This window comes from Hipposideros armiger, unplaced genomic scaffold (genome assembly GCF_001890085.2).
Source record: "Hipposideros armiger isolate ML-2016 unplaced genomic scaffold, ASM189008v1 scaffold_613, whole genome shotgun sequence".
NCBI classification, from domain to species: Eukaryota; Metazoa; Chordata; class Mammalia; order Chiroptera; family Hipposideridae; genus Hipposideros; species Hipposideros armiger.
The window spans coordinates 1077562-1101435 of NW_017731963.1; the positions used below are offsets into that span (position 1 = coordinate 1077562).

The 23874-nt window shown below is 50.0% G+C and overlaps 2 protein-coding genes across 6 annotated transcripts; one reads left to right on the forward strand and one right to left on the reverse strand.

Annotated features, from left to right (window-relative positions):
* Positions 1–5435: 5435 nt before the first annotated feature.
* On the forward strand, positions 5436–16043 carry BLCAP (BLCAP apoptosis inducing factor). 2 transcript variants are annotated; one of them, XM_019625087.1, is made up of 2 exons: positions 5436–5680; positions 14123–16043. In XM_019625087.1, exon 2 carries the CDS (start codon positions 14299–14301, stop codon positions 14560–14562), a length of 264 nt encoding a protein of 87 aa, XP_019480632.1. In that variant the 5' UTR covers positions 5436–5680; positions 14123–14298; the 3' UTR covers positions 14563–16043. The 2 variants fall into 2 exon arrangements, with proteins under 2 accessions (XP_019480632.1, XP_019480633.1); XM_019625088.1 differs by lacking the exon at positions 5436–5680 and adding an exon at positions 8388–9109.
* On the reverse strand, positions 9802–12349 carry NNAT (neuronatin). Of its 4 annotated transcripts, none has more exons than XM_019625084.1 (3): positions 12131–12349; positions 11069–11149; positions 9802–10823 (listed from the first exon to the last, which is right to left on the reverse strand). In XM_019625084.1, exons 1-3 carry the CDS (start codon positions 12200–12202, stop codon positions 10734–10736), a joined length of 243 nt encoding a protein of 80 aa, XP_019480629.1. In that variant the 5' UTR covers positions 12203–12349; the 3' UTR covers positions 9802–10733. The 4 variants fall into 4 exon arrangements, with proteins under 4 accessions (XP_019480629.1, XP_019480628.1, XP_019480631.1 ...); XM_019625083.1 differs by lacking the exon at positions 11069–11149 and adding an exon at positions 11848–11950 and having other exon boundaries at positions 10235–10823; positions 12131–12333; XM_019625086.1 differs by having other exon boundaries at positions 10235–10823; positions 11074–11149; positions 12131–12332.
* Positions 16044–23874: the final 7831 nt, after the last annotated feature.

Genomic DNA, 23874 nt, shown 5'->3' on the forward strand with positions numbered 1-23874 from the left:
CCACCTCCAGGAAGCCTTCCTTGGCCACTCCCAGACTAACTTAGGTCCTGCTTTTTATGATCTTTCTCGGTCATACAGTGGCATGCTTGTAATCTCGTGTTTCGTGTCTGGCTCCTCTGCCATCCGACTGTGAGCTCAGTGAAGTCAGGGACTCTCTTGCCATTGTACTCCTAGAGCCTAGCACGATGCGAGGCTTACACTAGGTACTCGTTGAGTGTTTGCTATAGGGATGACTGAATGAGTGACAGCTGACATTTTGGAATCTAGCTTCATAGCTAGTCCTTGGCAGGATCCCATAATCCTCTCTATGGACTTGGCCCCTTGGGAAAAAATAGCTCCATAGGTCCTAAATTCTCCAACAGATATTGGGCACAGGAGGGGTGGGGGTGGGGGTGGAGAGAGAAGGTCATTTTATAGCTTATCCAAGCATGGAATCTAAGCCTCATTTATTCTCCCTAAAATAGCTATTGACTATAGTTATGTTCTGCATGAGGCAAGAATATGATTTTTCATGTTTTCCCAGTATTCATCCAGGGGCCTGACATAGAGGAGTTAAAAATGCAGACTCCAAGGTATGCGAACTGGATTCAAACCTGTTACCTATAGCTATGTGGCTTTAGGCAACTGACTTCATCGTCTTTAATCTTTTCCTTTCCTCTGTTGTAACATAAGGATAGTAATGACAATCTATTCTTTATAGAATTATATTGAAAGTTAACTAAAAGAGTTCATTTAATGTTCAGTGTCTGGCACATAGGAACACCTTAATATACCATTATTGTCCATATCATTAATAGGTTGATGACAGTTTAGTAAGAACGTTAGGCATTTCCCCCCTATTACCACTAGGTGTCGACACAGACTTGGCTAAAATAGCAGCACCAGCTGTTCAAACGTAGAGAAGCCGGAAGAAGTCCGAACAAAAGGGTCTCAGAGTTGGAGAAATTGAAGAGTAGGCAGGGACCTTGCAAAGTCATGACAGATTTGAACCCACTTTTTCTGCCTCCTTAAGGTAAAATTAAGGGCTATGGTTGGGAGGTCCTGGGCTAGCCTGTTTTATCCATTTGTAGTAATAGGTAACTGTGAGTGCTAACTATGTGACAGGTACTATTCTAAGCACTTTAAAATATGAACTCATTATTCAATGAATAACAGCCATATGGGGTAGATTCTAATGTTTGCGTCATTTTACAGATGGAAAAGTGAGGCACAGGGAGGTTAAGGAACTTGCTCAGCAACACACAGCTAGTATATGCAAAGTGGGATCAAACCCTGGTATTCTGGCTGCAGTCAACACTATTCCAGAGCTTGCGTCTTTTGTCACTTTGATAACAACTTTTCTTATTACATTTTAAATCTTTTTATATTACATAGCTTCTTTGGTGATTTCACAAATAACTATTGTTCCATTACAGGTTCGATTTCCCGAATCTAAGTCTTGGTAAGGCAATATAACTGGTTTTCGTGAAAAGTAATTGTCGAATGGAGTGATGATACAGGAAAGAAGGTATTGTGGTTTCACAAAACATTGTTCTATAAATAACACAAACTTTGGCTGATTCTTTCTCATTCTTTCTCATTTAGCTCCACGTTTGCCATCCAGTTCCAGCTAAATCGGATGCTTGGAGGGCAATAAGAAAGGGAGGAGCTTGGCCTGGCCATTCATTCATTCATTCAACAGCTACAGTCTCCTCCTCCCTGCCAGGCCCAGTACTAGGCTCTGAGGCCAAGAAACAACCCATAAATGAGCCCTGTCCTCAAAGAGCTCACAGTCTAGTGAGAGTTAACAGACATAGGAAGCACGCACACATTGGCACTGCTTAATTGCCCATCTCCTCAGACAGATGGCATTTGTCTTCTTCACTTCTCTATCCTCCATACCTAACACAGACCCTGCCACATTTTATGTGCTTAATAAATGTTTGTTGAATGAATGCAAAGGCTTCGTGGAGGAGGCGGCATTTGATCTGGGGCTTTGATGACTGGAGAGGCTCTTGACAGGTGAAGACAGGGGAGACGGGACACCTCCTCAAAAGTGACAGGGTCATTTTAGAAAGATCACCCTGGCTGTTGTATGGAGGACGATGGTTTCTGGGTGAGATGGGGGATCAGTGAGGAGGCTGGTGCAGAGTCCAGGGTGAGAAGCCGGTGGCCTGGACCAAGGCTTTGGCAGTGAGGACAGAAAAGGTCTGAATGGGGATTCATGAGAGATGGACAAGACTTGGGGAGTGTGGAGCAGGAGAGAGCAGGAGTCATGGATTAAGTTCAGGCATGTGGTGGAGGGGGAGGGGCAGGGACAGGCTGGAGAGGCCTTGGCAGGAAGCTGAGGTTTGTTGAGCAAAATTTTAGGGCAGAAAGACCTTCCAGGTCCCAGCTCAAATCAGAGCCCAGCTTCGGTGCCATTTCTACCACCCGGAACTGAGCTTGGAAGGTGAAGAAGTCTTGTGGCTACAGAGGAAGAGAACCACCGAGGCCAGAGCCAGCCCTGTGTGAGTACGAAGCCCTGCCTCACCTTCTCCAGTTTTCTGGGGCTCCACAGTGGAGAGCGTTGGCCACCGAGGCCTTGTCAATGTCCAGACCTGGCACTAAGGTCACGGGAAGGTGGAGTCCCTCCAAAACGGACCTTCTGATTCTTGCTCAGCAGCACACATCACAGGACAAGGGTTGGTAGGACCCCTGCCTCTCTTTTATTATATTTTATTTTTCTTAGGGTATAACATACATAAAGTCCCCTAAAATTAAGGCAGAGCTTGCATTTTTACCTGTGTAATCACCAACCTGGTTAAGATACAGACCTTTTCCAGCACCCCAGAAAAGTCCCTCTTGCTCTTTTCCCATCTGTACTCCCCCTGACCCAGGTAACTACTATTCTGATTTCTAATCACCATAGATTAGGTTTGCCTGCCCTTGAACTTCATATGAATGGAATCTTACAAAATGTACTGTTTTTGTGTCTGGATTCTTTTAGTCCACATACTGTGTATGAGATTAATCCACGGTGTCACGTGTGTCAGTATTTTCCACGGTGTCACGTGAGTCAGCATTTTGTACTTTTATGTGTAAAATGTAGTATTCCATTGGATGAACATGCCATAGTTTATTAAGTCTCCTGTTGATGGACATCGGACTATTGCCAGTTTGAACTATGAATAAATCTGCTGTGAAAATTATTATGCAAGTCTTTTTGTAGACATAGGCACCCATTTCTCTTGGAATGGATCTAGGAGTGGAAATTCTAGGTTATAGCATTATAGGTGTATGTCTAGATTTAACAGAAACTGCTGGTTTTCTGAAGCGGCTGTACCGATTTCCTCTCTCACCAGCATTGTGCAAGAATTTCAGTTGCTCCACATCCTTGCCAACACATAGCCCTTCGCTTTCCTCTAAACAAGAGTTTCCATTGTAAGACTGCTCTTTTCCTCCAGTGTTGAATATTGGGTGTTCCTGGCATGGGTGCACGGATCCCTCAGCCCATAAGCGGCAAGATAGTGAGAGGCCACATCCAGTTTGAGTATCAACAACAGAAGAAATGGACAGCTTCTTGATGTGGATATGACCCCAGGAACTGGCATGGCCATCTTATGACCATGAGTGTGAAACCAACATGAGGACAGTAGAGCAGAGATGACATGAACCTGAGGGATGAAATGTCCTTGATTACTTTGCCAAACTACACAATTCGAGTGGCAGGCTACTTATGTTTTACGCCAATTCATTTAGGGGTGTGTGTGTATGTGTGTGTGTTGTGGTTGTGTTGTATTTGGAACTCGCAACATAAAGGATACAGTCCATAGCCCTCCTTGTAACCAAACCACATGGTGCTATTTCTGTCCCCACAGTAGTCAGCCCCACTAAGCACGCTCTCCTTCTTGAAACCTTCTCTCTGGGATCCCATGCTCACCTGGTCCTCCTCCTACCCCAATGGTCACTGCTTCTCAGCCTCCTTTCTTGGCTCCTTCTACTCTGCCTACTATTTTATCTAGTACCTTCCCTCCTTGGGGATCTCATCCAGCTCTATGCTACATCTATCATCTGTGGGCGGATGTCACCCACATATGTATCTCCACTCCAAACTTCTCTTCTGAGCTCCAGTCGCATATAAAACTGCCTATTGACTCTCTCCACCTAGATGCCAAGCAGGCATTTCAAACTGACCTTCTCAAAGCCAAACTCCTGGTCTTTCCCCTCAATCTGATCCTTCTTCAGCCTTCACCACCTTAGTCAAGGGCTCTTTCACTCCTTCATACAAAAGGCAAAAAAAAAAAAAAAACCTAGGCATTACTGCCGATGCCCCAGCACCCGCACCCAATCTTACATCCTTGACTCCTCTACCTCAGCAAGCCGCCACCCTGTCTGAGTCACTATTATTTGCACCTGGGAAGCTGCAACAGCTCCCACATGCCTTCATGTAGCCAGGGTGGCCTTTCAGATCCCCGAATTTGGGTTCATTTCCCTGATGAAAACGGCCTCTCATTACTCTCAAGATAAAATACAAATTCATTGGGGAGCATTACCTGGACTACTCCTTGCCCACCCCTCCCGCTCTCCCTGCTCCGTCCCATCGCCACACCTGGGACAAGTGGCTCTTTCTGCCTAGAACGTTTGTTTCCCTTCTCTCTTGCCCTGTATGATTCCTAATTGTCCTTGGTCTCTCAGCCTAAAATCCCAGCTTTCCAAGGTGGGTCCACCCTCACCCCTCAACCCTCACCCTGCGTTAGGATTCCATTAATTTTTAATATCACTTTTAACTTTCCCTCCACAGTACTTCCCATGATGCATAATTATATAGATTTGATGATGAACATATAGTGATTATTTGATGACTGTCTTTCCTCTCCCTTCCCCTCAACTCTCTTCCACTAGGCTGGGTAGCGCCTGGAGGTTAGAACAGTGACTATGTCACCCTCCATTGCCTTTAGCACCGCACTTACGCATAGTAAGCGCTCCAGGAATGTGCTTAATTAGCTAATGAAAGACGACGTGGACTCATTCAATCCCCATAACAACCCTGTGAGGTAGGCATTTCATCAGACGTGGGGGAGCTTGAGAGTCGGGGTACGCAAGCGGCTTGCCCAAGATATAGGGCGCAGGGAGGAGTCAGGTCCTGACCCCAAGTCAGGTGCTAAGTCCTGAGCCCAGATTCTTCAGCTCCAGCTTTGACCTCCTGGTGAAAGGGCCAGGGAGGGACCGGACTTTGAGCCGAGGTTTTCCCGGCGTACACTGGTCGTCCACGCGGACCACAGGGGACAGGAGCCGACTGACGACAGGCTAAGGTACGCACCCTCCGCGCTCAATGAATAAAGATCACAATCTGCTGCATATGCATGAGGGGGCCTTGGGCCCGTGATTTGGGACTGCCCAGGCTGCGCCTGATTAGAAAGTCTTCGGGCTTGAAGACTTCGGAGCGTCCAGAGTTCCGCACACGTACGCAGAATGCATTCGAAGGGTCCTGTGGGGGCGGATATCGAGGGGCTATCGGGCGAGAGCGACCGCCATTTGGGTCGCACGATCAGGCGTCTTCTGTAGATAGATCAATCCCAGACGGGGTCCTCGGCCGGCTGGACTAGAAGACGAAGGGGGCGTCTCCCCTGCTTCCTGCGGCGTCCGTGGCGAGCTGAGTTGGAGGCAGGTTGCGACAGCGAAGGCGGCGGTGGCGGCGGCGCCATGGCTGGTCTCGCAGGTACCGTGGTGTCGGCATCTTGAGGGAGGGGATGAGAGGCCCTCAATGCGTCCGCGCCGCCATGTTGTCCCTTTGGGGTCACCTTAGTCGTCTCCCGGTCCCTCCTTGGGGTTTTTCTTCCGCGCACCCTCGGGGCCACCTCTGTTCGTTGTCACGTGATTGCCCTGTGTGGGCCGCGGCCTGGGCCTTGGGGGTCCCTTCCCGCCCCGAGGGCGGGTCACGGAATTCCTGGCTTCCTCGTTCTGGCCTCCAAGGTCAGCGCTCGCCGGTCTGCTCCCGGGATGGAGCAGGCAGAGAGCTGGGGAGCACGGGGTTGGGGGCGCGACCATCCTCTCTTCAGCCCGAGGCCCATGGCAGGGGACCCAGCTTCTGAGAGGCCTGTCCCTCTATCCCCGCCACTTCGGTTGCTTTTTTTTTTACATCAGAATGAGCGTGGGGCAGAGGAGAGAAAGGTCCCCTGCCCCCAGACCCTCGCTTTGGTGTCTGGGGTGATAGATCGACGCTCTGCTTTGAGTCTCGGGTGCTTCTTACTCTGTCTAACTTTACATCAAGTCTGGACGCCCGTTCCCTTTCTTTTAATATACATGGGGAGTGGCCCTCAAGGGCAGCTGAGGAATGGAATGGCTGGCACACTAATGGCCTGGAAAGAAGAATGGGGGATGGGGGACAGTTGCTTTTTCTTTCCCCCCTTCCGAACCTTCTTTAATTTCCTCCCAGGACTCCGTGTTCCTTTTCAACACGAAATATTGGAACAGGCTGAGGTCTGTCCTAGGAAAGAAATGGTCTTTCTTGTTTATAGCTTTGGATCGTGTTTTATCCCTTTCAGGGAACTGGTGTGTTGGGGACAGCTTCTGTTTGCCCTGCCTGACATGGTCCATCCATCCCCTCAGTCTTCTGGACGGGAACACCAAAGCCAGGACAAAAAAAAAAAAAAAAGTTCCAGTTTAAGTGCTCTTGCCAAGTGTTAGATCTTGTTTGTTTGTTTGTTTGTTTGTTTTAAATCAGCCTAATTCATGTCAAGCAAATCTGTTAAAAAGATTCAGAGCCCTGGGGTCACTTTCCAGTGACCAGATCCATTCCATATCTGAAGTTGGTCTTGTTCGAATTGCTGCCAAAAACAGAGTAACCTTTTATCTGTAATATGTTGTTTCAAAGAAGTATCTGGAAGTCTGGGTTTGGCCATCTTTTTGTTGTTGTTCTCTTGTGTTTGAAACATATGTATTCCATTCAAACCTGTCGCTGTGGGATATGCCAGGGACCATGTGCTGCCTGCCTCTCTGACTTCCTGTCCTGGGAATGTTCAGGAATCGGGTTCTGCTGGGGTAGGGACCCCGTGGGAGAAGGGGGTGAAGGGACGGTGAACAGGATCTTTCCCAGAAAAGAAGTGACATTGTCTCTGGGGAATATAGAGGAGGTAAGATGTCACCAGGGAAAAAGAGAATGTAATTAGACTAATTGTGTGTGTGTGTGTGTGTGTGTGTGTGTGTGTGTGTGTTTGCATTTGCGTGTGCACGTGCTCATGCACGTTTAAATCTCGGGGGGTAATACTAACTGCAAATTCAGACTCTCACTTTAGGGTGCTGGCTCCTGAGTAGGTAAGTTTGAAAATAGATGCCTAGCAAACGTCTCACAGCAAACCATCTCCCTCATCCAAGCCCACGTGTAATAAACTATTGCTGTCCCGCAGCCGAAACTCAAGAACCTTGTCCTTTCTGCCCCTTCCTTCAATCACAACCCAAATACTCCACAGATAGAGCTAACTGTGTCATATAGCACCCCACACCTCTGAAAGTCATTGTACCTGAGCTCCCCTGGGGCTTAACTTCAACTGGTTAGGCTAAGAAACTAACATCCTTCTTGGGACAGTCCCGCCTGTTGCTGCAGTCCCCACACAACCATCCCAGTGCCCTCACAACTCATCTGCTCTGTCCTTGGCCTTTTGGGGGCCAAGGCTTATGGGGGTGATAGAACTTCTTTAGGGAAAAGCGAGGCCTGTGGACATTTAGCCCTGTGAACTAAGGGCTTTGCAATAAAACTAGTCATTTTCAACTCCCATTGCTCTCTATCAGAATAAAATGTTTTAATGGTATCACTTCTGGAAAAAATGTTATAAACTATGTATTTGGACCAGACTTCTAGGCATCACACAGGAATAGAAAGTGAACGAATTCCTTCCGTCTCCTCTGTTGGGTTGTGTTTGCTGCCAAAACATGAGGGTTTGGGGCTGGGGGAAGTGGACATTGCACACTCAAGCCCACCCATGCGGGCGCAGGCCACCAGGGTAGCCCTTGCCTAGAAATCTGTCATCTCACCGCAACATGCTCCAAACCCTGCTGATGGATGGATGGAGGAAGACCCACAGATGGGCTTTGCCAAGATCATCTGGAAAGCCCTGGGGCTGCCAGCAGCCTCCCGCCTTTTAAAGAAGGCACAGAAGGCTAAGGGGGGCCTGCTGTGTACAGAGCAGCCCGATCCTTCCCTTCTGCTGCAGCTTGTCTCCCTGAACCAGCTACTTTATAACTGAGCTGAGGTTAGCGCATCTGGGGCAGTGGGGCCCTGGGCACATCCCTCGAAGGCTCTGAGGGGAGGGGCAGCCTTCATTGAGAACACATGTTGAAATATGTACATGGTTCTGGGAGTTTAATGTGGGAAACCACGGAGGCTCCCCGACTTGAGGCCTGCCGAGAGCTGGGCTTCCGAAGGGAGGTATGGGCATTGCCTGCTGATGAGTCACCCCAGGCAAGAAGAGGCCTGCCTCACCTTCAGGCTATGGTAGAAGCTGGAGCCTCTCAGCCTAAGGAAGATGGAGTCTCAGATTGTACATCCCCACCCCAGTCCTACGAGTCCTGATTGCCACTTTGATGGCAGAATGTTTCTGGTATGTTAGGGTTCACTGGGCTCTTAGCAGCCCGTTGCAGAGGGGAACTTACGGTGAGTGGTAGGAAGTGACCTGTCCAGGTTCCCTGGGCTGATCGATGGCAAGCCAATACCAGAACCTGCCACTGCCATAATTCTCTGATGCTGAACTGAAGTTATAGGTGCCTCTAGAGGTGCTGGTGGCTGGGTTGAGGAACGCAAGGGGCTTGCTTAGGGGAGGGAAACATTAGCTTCAAGGCAGTGAGGTGCTTTGTGCTCCAGAAGCGTGTGTGACAACTGTGACTAAGGGATTTGAAAAAGTGGCAGATTTATGGCCTTCCAACTCCCTCCCTCGGCATTGACCCGGGAACAGGTGTATAGTGACAGGGACACATAAAGCCACAGACAAGGCTGAACAGGCGGCAGGACCATTTGGTGAGGCAGTCAGCTGACCCCATGTAAAAGGAGCCCTGACTCTGTGAGGAGTGGGAGAGTGGAGAGAGAAGTCGCATTGAGCTGAGCGGCCAGCCCCCCTGACATGATGGCAGGGGAGGGCCCAGGGCCTGGGACCTGGTAAGAACCCCTAAGAATATGGAGGCTAATGGTGGGGGAGAAACAAGAACCCAGTAATGGGGAGAGTAAGTAATGGAGAGAGATTCCTGGGGGTGTGGGAAGAGACCCTGGAGAGTGGCAAGGCCAGGTAGGACAGGATGCCCTGTAATGGTCCTGGTGGAGGTTCTAGGGCCTGGAGGGATGAGCTGGGCGGGGGAGGCACCACAGCACACTGCTTATCCCTTACTGTCAAGTCAGCGCCCACCCTGCCCAGTGTTCATGTCCTTGGAGCTTCTGGATCGTGATAAGGCTGTATGTACTCAAGTCCTGATAACCCCCCTTGGCCACCTAATACCCCATTTTGAGGGCTACTCCCACCATTCCCCTCCTCCCATCTTTCCCAGTGATTATCTGCCAAGGCCCCTTATCCCAGAACAAATGAAGGCACCCACCTCTCAGGAAGGGGAAGTGGTCTCTCATTTCTGAGACCACAGGTGAAGACCTTTCTCTTTGGGGAAGGGGATGTGGTCCTTTGTCTCAGGACAGTGTTAAGTTGAGGTGGAACTGGGTGTGTGGGGGTCCCAGTTTATTGCCATTTTGTTGCCTCCCCCTCCATCTCCCTCTTCCAAGTAGTGTGCCCATTCCACAATGGGTACATTGGCCCAGTCTTAGAAGTATGTGTTGAAGCCGCAAAAGAAGTTACAAGAGACAACTTTTTGGTGTGCCTCCACCGCCCCACAGGGTCCTGGGACACTGCGAGACAGGGGGGGTACTGGTTTTTTATTTTTTGTAGAGGTGGTCCCTGTCCTCCAGGAGCTTACAATCTAGCTGGGGAAACACAACTAATAATGCACACTTATACAATCAGTACAATTAGCGATTACCACAATATTGACCACAATTGCGTGAGACCAGGGAAAAGCAAGATCAGTGAGGGGCTGGGGGCTCAGAGAAGGTGTTTTGGTAAAGATGGGATTCGTCTACTTGTTGAATAGTTCCGAATTGAGTGACACATTTCTTTCAGGTGGGGTGTGCTTGGGGGGCAGTGAGGGGGAAGGGGGAATTGAGGGAGCAAAGGCAGCAAGGCTGGAATGCACGTGCGTGCGGTGGCAAGGGACCCTGAGAGGGCCCCCCTCTATTTCTTAACCCTCCTCCTCCTTCACCAACGCCCTCCAGTCCCGCCACAGAGGCACGAAGTTGGTGCCTTGTCTGCTGTTCGGAGATTCAGGGCTACTGGCTGGTGATGATGGAATGTCCATTCTGCTGGCTGGTATGGTTGTCTTCATCTCTGTGGTGGGTCCCGCTGGCATGGCCGTGGCTGTGGGGCTGAGATGTCCCTGTCCCGACTTGGTCCAGATCAGAATGCCTATGCCCAAATCTCAGAGGTCTGCTCCCCGCACCCCCCACCCCCCACCCTACCACGCAGTGGGAGGGGTGCAAAGGGGCTGGGAAAGGATCTGGTATTGTCTTCATTGCCGGTGCTGCTTCTCCGGGGGCCTACCAGCCCCTCACTGACCTTGGCAAGTGCTCCTCTGGCGAGAGAGCACAGGGGACCCCCCATTCCTGCGCGGCACTGGCTCCTGTGCTGGGCGAGATGCACAGGAGCACCTGGTGACAAGGCCGCCCAGGGCTGGGGGCTGGGGCCTCAGTTGGGGGCTCGCCGGCGCTCTCCCAACACCTGCCGCCCGGTCCTCGACACGGTGTATGCCAGCTTCTGCAGGGAGTACCTGAACACCTGTAGTGAGAGACCCAGGACCTGCCCTTAGAGGCGGGCACCCGCAGCCTATCTGCAGCGCTGCTGTGCCTGTGCCTGTGCCTGTGCCTGTGCCCACCCCTGCCCCACCCCCTGCCCCGCCCGCCTGTCCAACTAGGAGGCGGGCACGGGCGCAGCTCGTCCACGAGTCAGGGCAGCTGGAGCTTTTCCAACTGTGCGGAAGGCTGCATGGCGGAAAGCTGATTGGACCCACAACTTAGGTATACCTCACTTCTTGCAATGGGCTGGGTCCCTGGAGGATTTCGAAAAGCGAATCCTACCCAGTAAATGCAGCATTCCAGGAACACCTTGAAGGAAATATGCGATTCCTTTGGCAAAGGATTCCTTTAGCAGGGAATTCTTCCTGCAAAGGGTGCTTTTAGGGAAAATGATTTTAAGGAAAACGCTTTCTTTTGGTGCCTTTCTTTTTACACAAGCATTTTGCCTCTTTTTTTTTTAAATAAAGCTAATTGGTTTTTTTGGAAGCGCTTTTTTTCTCTTCCATTTTTCCTGTGAAGAGCCTTTTCCTCCAATTGGTTTCCTCAAAGCGCTTTTATCTGATTCATTTTTGTTAGCTTTGTTTAATTTTTTTCTGCAATGCGCTTTTACCTAATGCATTTTTTTCTGCCAAGTGCTTTTGTCTGATTTATTTTTCCTGCAATGCGCATTTTCTTGAATTCGTTTTTTCCCGCGAATTACTTTTTTTCTAATTGGTTGAGGGTTGGGTTTGGGAGGATTCTTTTTTCAAAGTGCTTTTTATTTGTGTTTTTCTAAGAAGTGATTTTTCTAACTTATTTTTCGTCCCACCCCCGCAAGCGCTGTGTGTGTGTGTGTGTGTGTGTGTGTGTGTTGTTTTTTGGGTTTTTTTAAAGAAAATTTCCCCGCAATGCGCAGTTTTTTAAGGCGGAAAATTTTCGCTCTGCGAGCTGTAAAGTCTCTTTTCGCAAAACTGAAGTGCCCCACCTCCCTCCTGGGGTCGAGTCTGGGTGTAGCGGTTTTTTCTTACCACGTTGGTCGCTAAGAGCCTCGGCGTTCGTCGGCGGCTGGCGCCCGCCGCGCCCCAACTCTTTGTTCCCGGCCGGGCGCGGGCGCACTGAGAAGGGTCTGCGCTAGGAGGAGGGCGCAGGGAGCGGGTGGGGGCGCGTGGTGCTGGCCGCGGCACTCGGGTAGGCAGGGATCGCGGCAATCAAGATAGGACAGGTAGGGGAGATGGCAATTGCAACGTGGGCTTGCCGGTTCAGGGGCGCGCATCAGGACCCCTCTCCCACCCGGAACCCGGGCACACTTACCTGCAGCAGCACGCGGAAAATGTACCAGCCGATGATGAGGAGTTCAGCCGAGGCTGCCGCCACTGCCGCCATGGTTCCGAGAATGCTGGGCAGGTGGTTGAGAGCGAGTGCTGCCGAAGGCCGCGGGTTCGCCGAGGTCCGCTAGTCTCTCGGAGTCCGCTGTTGGGCGCACTGCCGCAACCGCGGTTGCCGCGCCTTAAGTATCCACCTACCACTCCATTGCGCATGCGCCGTTGGGGGGGGGTCCATGAGGAGGGGTAGCCAGGGGCGCTCCTCATTCGCCAGGAGAGGAAAAAATAATCCATCTGCTCTTTCCACACCGACCCCCGCCTCCTGCGTTTCATCTTAGCCCCTTTCCAGAAGATTCTTCCGTGCCTGCTTTTAAATTTTAGTGTAAAATGGAGGGGAACTGCAACTCTGAGTAGCGTAGCGCTAAGGCGAGGGTAGGGGCTGCACGCCTCTTGGTGGGAAGCCCCTCCCTTGGAGCCTAGTGTACAGCGCCACACCACAACAACCCACCTTGGGTACGGATGGGAACCTAACGTAGAGCGGGATCATCTGCCCCGCGGAGCAAGAAAAAATGCCCTTTCCAGGAGCCTTGGCTTCACAAACCCGTGCTCAACACTCTTTTTCTAGTATTCGGGGGGTGTTGTGAGCCCACGCCCCCTGCTTCAAGAGAGCCGCTGAGCGCCTCACCTTTCCCTGATTACTTGAGTCCCACTCCTTACGCTTGCTAGATCTACGGCGGTGGCAATTATAGGGATCCTAGCCAGGGTAGTAAACTAGGCGGGAAAGCGGTAGTCACCGGGTATCTACCCTGTCTGTAGGAGGGGTGCGGGAGGGACTGGAGCCTTTGTGTGCACGGAAGGGATCGGGTAGCTCTCCCGAGAGGTGTTTGGAATGAGCTCTGGGATAGTTTGCCGCTGGACAGGTCATTTCAACCTCTGTCTTCTGCACCCCTCCCCCCAGGCCCTGCTAGGTCTTCCTCAGCCAGCGAGGTTCTTTGTACCCGTTGCGCTGGGCGGCTGGAGTGGGGTTTTGCTACCGCCACAAAAGGGTTGTGGCTGCCGCAGCTCCGTTTCCACGCACAGCGGGAAGATCTGAACGCGGTCTGCGAGTGAGGTACCAGTGCACCGGTGGCCCTCCGCTGGAGAGCACCTCTCTCCAGCGAGCTGCCTGGTACAGGGACCAACTGGCATTTGCCCCTATGTGGATAGAAAATTAATTTTAATTAAAAGCTCGCAGAGGTCAAGTTCTATCCAGTGCCAACAGCAGATGGAGTATAAGTGATCCAAGCGAGGTCAGTTTGGTCGAAGTAGCATGGTGATTTTTTTTTTTTCCCTACATCGACTTTCGAAGAAGTTGGCTGGTTTTGATAAAATGACGCCAGGCTATTTGAAAAAGGCAAGCTCATCCCAGGCTGCCATCTTAAAACAGAATATTTGGTGGTGGTCCTGCTGCTGTGGCTTGTGAGGATCCGTTCATTGCTTGTGATCTCTGGCCGGCAGTGCGCCGCTGCTTTACTCGCCTCTGAGCACCTGCTGTGAGGCAGAACCCTGCCCTGTCCTCATCCTGTGGGGCCACAGTACGGAGCCTGTGGCTGTACAGGGGCAACCACAGGGCGGTATTGTGAGGTCTGGACCCCTTGAGGACGGGCCGCAGCCCCAGGAGGCAATACATGATCTCTGCTGGGCAGGGCCCAGGCAAAGCCAGTCCACTGGGCTGGACCTGCCAGAAGAGCCCTCTGGTGGAGCCCCTGAGAAGCCCAGGGGAGACCCCCCAGGAGGCTTCTTGAAACGGTGACTTGGAGCAGAGTAGATGTCCATGGGTGGGGAGGGAGGAAAGGGCATTCACATTTGCTGTTGTTAACCATGATCCATTTTCCCAAATAAGTATACATTCTGTTCCTGTTTTTTTTTTTGGTTTGTTTTTTTTTTTTTTTGTCTGTCTGTCTGTTTTTTGTCTGTTTGTTGTGTTGACTTTTCTCTTCAGGATCCCTGCTGCCTTGGTGATCCCGGGCTGACAGCCAGAGAGCACAGCGGCTCAGCTCCTGCAGAGTGAGGGCTGAAGAAAGCAGAGGGCAGCTGCCCACGCCTGCTGACTCCCATTAGGTCGGTTCCTGCAGCGGTGCCCGGCGGCCTTGGCGAAGGCCCTGCCTGGCAGAGATCATGTATTGCCTCCAGTGGCTGCTGCCCGTCCTCCTCATCCCCAAGCCCCTCAACCCCGCTCTGTGGTTCAGCCACTCCATGTTCATGGGCTTCTACCTGCTCAGCTTCCTTCTGGAGCGGAAGCCTTGCACAATTTGTGCCTTGGTTTTCCTGGCAGCCCTGTTCCTCATCTGCTATAGCTGCTGGGGAAACTGTTTCCTGTACCACTGCTCCGATTCCCCGCTTCCGGAATCAGCGCATGACCCCAGCATTGTGGGCACCTAACAGCCCGCCCAGTTAGCTTTCCAAGGAAGCAGAAGACGGGAGGGGAGGCATTGACATAGGTCATAAAGCATTGGAGTTTCAAATCCCGCAGCCCGCGGGTGCCACATTCCTGACGGCGCCTTTTTGGCCTGTGATGTTTTATCCTTATAATGTGAATAATAGCACTGACCGGTGCTTTTATTGTAGAGTCCTATAGTCGTGGGTGGTCTTGTGGTTGTGTGTGTTCTGTCCCCATCTTGGTCCCAGCTGGCAGGATGGCCACCCCCTCGCTTCATTCCTGCGAGGAGTCTGCACCCATCCTGGTCCACCACCCCAGCATGACCTGGGCAGATAAAATGCCAGTCTCATTGTCACCTCCATGACCCTTCCTTGTCAGGGTGTCCTCCCTTCCCAGAATGTCCCCAACTCCTCAGTCCCTCTCCTGATGTCCCTTTAGTTCTCTTCTACCCCTTTCCTTTTGGGGGAAGCACCTGTCCAAGACAGGGCTTGTTTTTGCACTTATCTCGAATTTAAAGAGATTGCTGACGCCCGAGAGCCTCGCTTTTTCATCTTCCTTTCCTTGGTCAGCAGGCTAGACGGAAACATGCCTTGACTGTTTGTTCACAAATCTCCAGTATTTTTTCCACGTCATTTTTAAAAAAGAAGTAACAGATCCATGTTGCTCTTTCACCTGGGTGTCTGGGCTCATGCTCAGGCTCACTTCCTCTGCCCTCCCTCCTGCCTTCCTCAGCTGTTCCGAGGAGGGAGGCCTCATTGTGTCTCCTGTGCATGCTCTGCAGGATTGAGGTGTGGTGTGTTCACGTAGATCTAGCAGTCCCCAGCCGAGTGAATGGGAGAGTACCTGTGTGTTTCATAACAGCCATGATGAGCCCCTTGATAGGCGTTTTGGATATTTTCAGTGTGCCGTACGTGTGTGTGTGTATGTGTACAAATACGTGTGTATATTCCTTTCCAAGAAACTTTATCGAATGTGTTCCGATTTTGAGGTTTAGCAGTAGCTAGCTATCGTAGGTGCCGCTACAGTTTTTCTTTAGCATGGGGATTGCAGAGTGACCAGCACACTGGATTCCGAGGTGGCTCAGACGAGACAGAGGGGCGCAGTGGCCATCGTCCTCGTGCCGGGAGCTCCTTCAGTTCTGCACATAGAGACTGTGTGTTGTGAAGAATACACAGGAAGACTTTGTGACTGTCACTCTTTTCTGTGCTTCCATAACAAGTGTTGGCACACAAGACTTTCTCCTGGCCCCTGCCCACTGGGGATCAGCATGGTTGTCCTTCCGGTCTAGACCATCCATCTTTCTCTTGCCTGAGCCGGGAGGAAAGTGGGCCAGGCAGAGGACACCACTGGAGGCAGTCCACCTAGGGAATGGGACCGTGAGGCCACACTTGTGGAACATTTGGACAGCTACTCCGGAGCTTTTATTTCTGGTGTGTTCGTTGCACAGCTGTTTGAAATGTTTAATAAAGCTTTATAAACTTTACTTTGTGGTTTTACGTGGCTGCAGTCCATTTGGGTCGTGGTGTTGGATTTCTAAGTTGGTGGGGTGCAGGAGGTAGCATGGAGGGGCTGAGTCCTTGGCGCCAGAGTACCTTAACCAGAAAATTTGATCTGCTCTCTGGAGAGCAGATGGTGGGGTTTGGGAAGGGGGAGCAAGGGGGCAGGCCAGGCGGCACACAGGAGGGAGTCTGAAAGTTTTCAGAGATGAGACATTTGCGTTTCTCAGCTCCCATGGCTTCTCGCCCAAAACCGTTTCCCTCCAGAGGAGATTTGAGTAACCGATCCCTTGACAAACAACTTAAGACAGCTGGAGCTCTAATCATCAAGGATTTTTATGGTGCTGCTTTTGAAGTAAAAATAAAGTGAAACCCCTTATGGCATTCCAAGTGGAAAAATAAATAGGACTGGCCATCCAACGTGGGGGCGCAAGGCAATGGCTGCAAGCACGACAGTGGTGCAGTTCAGTGTCGTCGACATGCACGTGCTCCTGTGGCCGTGACCTCTGAGACAAAGCAGGGGAGCTTGTCAGTGTCCTGTGCTGCGTGTCCACCTCTCAACCTCCTTCTAGAAAATATAACGAGCTCTATCCAAGGCACAGGGCTGTGGTGAGGGCTTATTGAAATAACAGTTGTGAAAGGGCTTTGGTTATTTCATAGAAGCGCACCTGTTCTACCTAGATTATTTTTAATTTCTTGCTGTAAAGTTGTATGTAGTTTTCTCCTGTCCTTTTAAATCTCCCCATTGTCAGTTTTTTCATTTGTTGCACTCCTAGCGTTGCTTATCAGTGCTTTCTCTTTTCTTGGTCAAAACTTGCCAAAGATTTGTCTATTGTTAAAAGTATTTTCAAGGAACCAAACTGTTATGGATTGTATCTGCTGAGTGTTTTTCCTATCTGATTCTCTAGTGCTTTTATCTCTGAATTCTTTTCTGGGTTTCTGGAGCTATTTCTTGGTTCAGCAGAGTCTTAACAAGCTGAAGAATTATGCACGTGGAAAGGATGGTTTGTTCAGCAAACACTGAACGCTGCTTGCTGGGGATCTCAGGGGTAAGACCTAGGCCAGACGGTCCAGGACCACATGATTCTAGCCTAATGAGAAGACTTAAGAAAACAGACAATTGCAAATTCCAAAAACAAAACAAACAAACAAAAAAGGCTTTTGTGGCCCCACTCTCCTGTGGAGACACCTGGATGATAAATGAAGCCAAGATTGTTGCATATTTTGCTCTCCCTCAGAAAGCAGCTTTCTGTCTTAGGTCAAGCCTTGCTTAAGAGTCCCAAACAGGCCTCCCTCTGAAAGATCTCTGACCCTTTCCAGCAGGGAGCCTGCAACCCACCCCCTCCCAAGGTGACTGCCAAAGCAGCATTCCGTTTGCCCAACAGTGCCAAGGAAGCACCGGCAGCACCCTGTCCCGCTTCCTGAAACACCTTTTAAGAAAATGAAAAGTAGATACATCTCCTGGAAAAGAGCAGGGGCACCAGACCTTAGAAAGCCATGCTCTGTAATCCTGCTGGTTTACGTGTGACATGGTTCCTCACGAGGTACCTGTTAACTGCAAGACCTCGTGAGGCCTAGCTCTGGGCTTCTTTAGGAACTGGTCTGTGCCCTGCTCTGAGCCTCAGTTTCCTTATCGGTAAAATGTGGTCTTCCTCATCGACTGGGAACTCTTTCCCCTAGGATCTTAGCGTCCTCCTGGATATACTTGAGGAGGGTGACTGAGCTCTGGGAGGGCGGCAGTACCCTCGCAGGACAGCCTCCGTATAGTTTAGGCTTTAGTCTGCGTACCATGTGAGCCCAGACATGCCTCTGTCAGGAAGCCTTCCTGGACTTCATCCCTCTCCTTGGAGATCGCTTACCTAGAGTACTTTAATCAGCCCTCTGTTGAGTGCTGGTGTTAGTACTAGGCAGACTTCCTTAGTGACTAGGGTCCTCCTATCTCCCAAGGGGGCCTGAATTATTATCTAATCATTGGGTCCTTGTCAGAATGCCATGCAGGATCAGGCTTTGAGGCCACATGGTGGACAAGGTGAACAGTCCACACCAACAGAGGGTCATCCAGACTAATGAGAAAGGGGATGACATTGGGTAGATAATTACATATACAGAGGATGCCCAAAAAATGTATACACATTTTAAGAAAGGAAGAAACTATTAAAATTGTAATAATATATACCGATAACAAAAGATGAATACAAGTCATGTGTATACATTTTTTGGCACCCCTGGTTGTGTGTGTGTGTGTGTGTGTGTGTGTGTGTGTGTGTAAAACTATGGATTGTCTCAGGTGCTATATGAGGACCCTCGGGATCTGACACTAGGCTGGGTTGATCTTCAGGCCGAGACCTGAGGACAAGTATAAATGTTTGAGCAGTGAAATAATAAAGGAGATGGTATTTCCCACCATCTAATCAAGTATCTCTGTGCTTAAATTGGGTTGTCGGAAAAGTCATGATGTATTTTTTCTATGTTTTTTGTGGCAAAAATGCGTCATGACTTTTCCGACAACCCGATAGATAAAGATACTGGGCTGAAAGTAAAATGAAGGACCACTAATACCTGGTTACCCTAGAATCAGAACGCAGAAAGGCTTTTGGGGACAGGGCTCAGTCTGTTTAAAGCTAAAGACTGTGTTGGGAGATACAGAGAGGGTCTAAGGCTGACGTGGTGGCAGACCCCAAAACGCAGCCCCGAGAACTCTTCAGTTTCCAGCTGACTGGAACCATCACAAACAAGGAATGGGGGCACGGGGTGACCCAATCAGAACAACATTCAAGGTGGGATGCTTTCAGTAGGGAACAGGATAGCCTTTGAGCAGTGAAAGCGGCAGGGCTCTCGAGAAGGCCATTGCCCGTCTAGATCGTTTGGAATGAGGAGAAGTCGCTCTAAGAAGCAGTGGCGGGTGAGGCGGGGCAGGCAGGGGAGGGGAGGAGGACCGAGGACGATGACAGAAGGAAAGCTGACTCCCACTGAACAGCTGCAGTAAAGGAGGGCGGAGAAGGGTTGTCACCTGTGTCCACTCGGCTGGCAGAGCCAGAACCCAGTCTCCTGGCATCCAGCACAGAGCTCAGCCAGCCCTCACCCCCGTGAAAGGGTCATTGCTCGGAAAAGCGGGAAGAGCTAAGAAGCGCCTGTCTCCGCAAGTGATGGAAGCCGACCCTGATTGTGGGGTGCATTTGGTCTCAGCCCAGCACTCTCCCACCCCAGCATCTTCCTGAAATCCAGAGGAGAGGCAGAGTTTGGTCTGCCAGGCTTTGGAGGGAGAATTCTGAGTCTTGAGAAAAACTTTGATTATAGAGCGGGCTCAGGGTGAACGGGGGAAGCCGGCTGAGCAGCAGCTGGAGGCTTCGGACAAAAGTCCTCGGGTCCCCTTTGGGCAGTCAGGACTCAACAGTGGGTAGAGGCGAACTTGGGGAACAGTTTAGGACTGACGAACCTTGAGAGGAGAGGCTTCTGGGAGCCCCAGGCTCTATGCCCTCGCCTTTGTCACTGTACCTCCCTGAGCCTCGGTTTCCTCACCTGTAACATGGAGATCATAACACCTACCATAACCTGGCTCGAGGTGAAGTGTTGACAAATGTTATTTCCTCTCTTCTGTGGCTCCCCGCCACTCGTCTTATTGGGCTCAGGCCTCATAGAGATGCGATCTGATCATCTAACTGTCCCACTCATGCAAGGACCATGGGCAGGCCCTGTGCCAAGCTGTGAGAACCTGATGCAGAATAAGGCCAGGCCTTCCTTGAGTGGCTCAGCTCAGCAGGCGGGAAGGCACCGAGACAGTCCTGGAGGCAGATAATTACAATGCCATATCGCCCAGGCTAGAGTGGAGTTAGGGAGAGAGATTGTTTGGAAGGCCGTAAGTCAGCACCTCAGCATGCATTTCCTTAGTTTTTACAAGCCTCGAAATGACAGCATCCTGAGAGGGAGAGGAACACCAAAACACAACTCTCCTGAGAGGCCAGAATCCTGGCTTAGCGCCTCTGCTTGGCCACCAGCTTGCCCAGGACCTGTGGATTGTTTTTTCTCCCTCTTCGAGAGAAATCATTGCTTGTCCATCCTTTTCTTCACGATGACCCAGTGTAGAGGGACATGTTGAGTACTATATCAGATACGAGTTGCACATGACCCTTCTCCAAAGACGAGTCCTTTGAGTGGTTCTGGCCTCTCACCTCTTTTGCTGGGCAGTTTGTGCAAAGTCTGCACGTGGGTATCTCACCACTTCTTCCAAAGCTAAATCCTCTGCCAGTTCCCTGCCCCACACTGATAGTGGCAGCCCTCACCGCCCACCGCCCCCACCCAGGTGGAGAGGGGAGACAGGGAGCTGAGGCCCTGGGCCTGACCCCCACCCACTTCCCATGTGACCTCACTCGGCTGTCCCTTCTCCAGGCCTGTTTGCCCCCTCTATACTCCAAGGAGGGAGCTAGACCAGGAAGTCTAACATTTCCAAAGCCATCTTCTGGGAAACATCAGTGAACTTTACCCCGTTATTTCAGTCTTAAAGACATTGGTGGAAAGACAGTGTGTTACAACAAGCAAGTGTTTAGTCAAAGGATTTTTTTGTGTTAAAGAATAAACTTTAAATCCCTTGGGTGCAGAACTATCAAGAACCTCAGTTTAAGAGTCAAGGCAGACTTGGACGGGTCTCTGAGGTCAGAAGACAAACACAGCCCTTCAGCAGTTCCTTGTCACCTGTGCTCCCTTCTTAGGTTGGCCATCAGGACCATGCATAACCCTTGACAGTGGGGCTTGGTCTTTGTCCCTTGACCAGGCACAGTACCTGCCTGACCAAGCCTGGCGCCGAACTTGCTGGTGGGCAGGCCAGGAGGGTGGATGGATAGATGGCCCAATCAATCAATCTATAGACTCCCTAAGGAATTAGGTGGCTCAGTCTTTCCTAAAAGTAGTGGAATTGAGTTTGCCTTCCAAGTCTCCCCTTGGCAACTCTGAAGTGACTATATTTCCCAGCCTCCAGACTAACATTTTACACACAGATACCACAGACACTAGTATCTCATGAAGATATGTGAGAAGAACCTCACAAAAGGCTCTACAGTTTGGTGTCCTCCCTGTAGCAACAGATGGCCATGAGTCATCTCACACACACACACACACACACACACACACACACACACACACGGCCTCAGTTTCCCCATTTGTAAAATGAGGTGGTTGGACTAGATAATCCTTGAGTTCCTTTCTAGCTCTAGCATCACTCTCATATGCCCTGGTGCCTAGGGCAGTAATTAGAAGTCATAGTGACCCTAGGATCTGGGTCAAGTCCACGTCTTGGAGCATGGATGAATCGTGGTGATGGCTGCAGACCCCTGGAAGATGAACTGGGCAGGAACTGGCTGAGAGGTTTTTCTGCTGATGATGAAACATCCTGGCAGAGCCTGTGCAGGTAGGTTGATGCAGGTGAGGGGTGGGGTTGGGCTGTCCCTCTCTGTGATCCCTGAGTAACATTTCCTTGCAGAATCAGAAGCCGCCAGGACTGGTGGCTTCTGTATTCAGCCATTCATATTGGCAAAGTAAGTGACCATCTTTTCGCACGCTGCTCAGAAAGGCTTTCTGCCCCCACCTCTTAAATGCCTCCCTGTATTTCATCGTCACTGTGCCTGGAATCTCACCTTCCCAAAGTCTTCTGGTTCCCTGTCCAGGTGGCATGTTCTCTGAGAAGGCTGGGGTCCCGAGGCCACCATAATCAGCCAGGAATAGCTTAGCTCTGAGAACCATGAGGAGTAGGCTTGTCCAAAACTGGGGCTCTGACCATTAAAAGGGAAATAATAATTTGTTTCTCACCTCACCTCAGAACACACACCCAAATTTAAAAACTTTTAAAAGATCATAAGGAGCTATGAGCCCATTAGAAACCAGAGGGAGGGGCGGCCGGGTGGCTTAGTTGGTTAGAGCGCAAACTCTGAACAACAGGGTTGCCAGTTCAGTTCCCACATGGACCGGTGAGCTGCGCCCTCTGCAACCAGATTGAAGACAACGACTTGAGCTGAGCTGCCGGTGCCCCCACAACTAGATTGAAAACGGCGACTGAACTTGGAGCTGAGCTGCGCCCTCCACAACTAAGATGAAGGACAACAACTTCACTTGGAGCTGATGGGTCCTGGAAAAACACACTGTTCCCCAATGAAGTTTAAAAAATAAATAAAAAATCTTTAAAAAACAAACAAACAGGGGAAAGGAATTGGATATTTAACAAGTGTCTGAATGGGAGAGCCCAGTAAGCTAAAAAGCAACTAAATGGCATCAAAAAAGCAAAGACCAACCAATTTGACTACATCAAAACTAAATATTTACAAGTCAAACAATATCACCAACTGAACCAAAAAGCAGAGTGGGTAAGCTATTTGCAGATCCATAATGTGTAAAAGAAAACACGCAAAACCTTACCAGTAAAAATGCAACAGATAAGTATGTAATTCACCTAAACAGAGTCTGTAGAGGAGAAAATAAAATTTTTTTGAAAAAACATTTGTCTTCATTTTTTAATACCTAGCACCACACCTGACACAAAGCAGACACTCAGTAAATGTTGTATAAATAAATACAGAGGATGCCAAATAAAAATGTATACACATGTTAAGAAAGGAAAAACTATTAAAATTGTAATAATATAGATAACAAAAGATGAATACAAGTCACGTGCATACATTTTTTTGGCACCCCCGGTAAACAGGCCATTTACCCTTTCTTGAAACTTTCATCTCTCTCCATCTCTTTCACTATCATATTACTTTCCAAAAAGCTTATACCAATTCACATTCGCATTACCATGGAATAATACTGCCTGTTCCATTGTATCCTTATCAGCATTGGGTATTCTTAAACTTTTTTTCCTAATTTGTTGGTAAAAACTTGTATTTCCTTAGTGTTTTTCATTGTTGATCTTCGGTTATTAGTGAAATTAAATAAGATACGGTGCCTGCTCTTGGGCATACAATCAAAGAGGTAAGAAAGGCACTCAAATGATATGTGTTAAGAAGAGGGTCAGAGATACGCTTGGGACCTAGGCAAAGCATGGAGCAGCTGGGGGCGGGGAGTGTAAGTGTGAAGCTTTATGGAAGTATCCAGGGGGGTTCCCAGGAGAGGTGCCTGGATGAGTAGGAGTTTTCAGAAGTGGAACGCATCATGGATGAACTCATACAGTTCAGGCTTGCCAAAGCATGAAATAAGAGGCAGGGGATGGAGAAGGCGGGACCGGATCACACAGTGCCAAGTCTGTCTAATTGGAGAGTTTGGGCTTTCTCCTTTTGACAACAGGGAGCCACTGAAGCATTCTGATCTGACAAGGGCCATGGTAAGATTTCTTGTTTTAGCGGGATTACTCTGGTTGCTTGAATACATTGGAGGTGCAAAGGCCAATGAGGAAATGATTGCCTGGGTCCAGGTAGACAGGGCAAGTACTGAATTAGGGTGGGGGCTAGGAGGGTGGAGAGAAGGTAAAATAAAGAGAAACTGCTAATGACTGCTTGCTGGGGTTAAAGAAGGGAGGCCAAGGATACCTTCTCTGTTTCTATCTTGGGTGACTGGATGGATGAGAATACCCAGGAGAAGGAGCAGGCTTGTGAGGGGTGGGGGCGGGGGGAGGCTGACAGGATTGTTGAGCTTAATTTTGGACAAGCTGAGCAAAAGGTGGGCATCCAGGTGGAGGCAGGTAGAAGATTTGGATCCAGCAGGAGATTTGAGCAAAAGATTTGGGTTGTGACTGGTGGTGATTGTAGCAGTGGGCTTTGGCGAGGTCACCCTAGGAGAATGGCAGCTGAGAAGAGAAAGAGGGGTCTAGACAGAGAACCTCTTCCCCCATTT

Bases quoted from the DNA above. Each gene is read 5' to 3' on its own strand.
- NNAT (XM_019625083.1), bottom strand. From the start codon at position 12,202: ATGGCGGCAGTGGCGGCAGCCTCGGCTGAACTCCTCATCATCGGCTGG. The intron at 11,951-12,130 runs GTAAGTGTGCCC...CCCTCCTCCTAG, and splicing joins TTTTCCGCGTGCTGCTGCAG to CGCAGACCCTTCTCAGTGCG. The intron at 10,824-11,847 runs GTAAGAAAAAAC...CTCTCACTACAG, and splicing joins GGCTCTTAGCGACCAACGTG to GTGTTCAGGTACTCCCTGCA.
- BLCAP (XM_019625087.1), top strand. From the start codon at position 14,299: ATGTATTGCCTCCAGTGGCTGCTGCCCGTCCTCCTCATCCCCAAGCCC.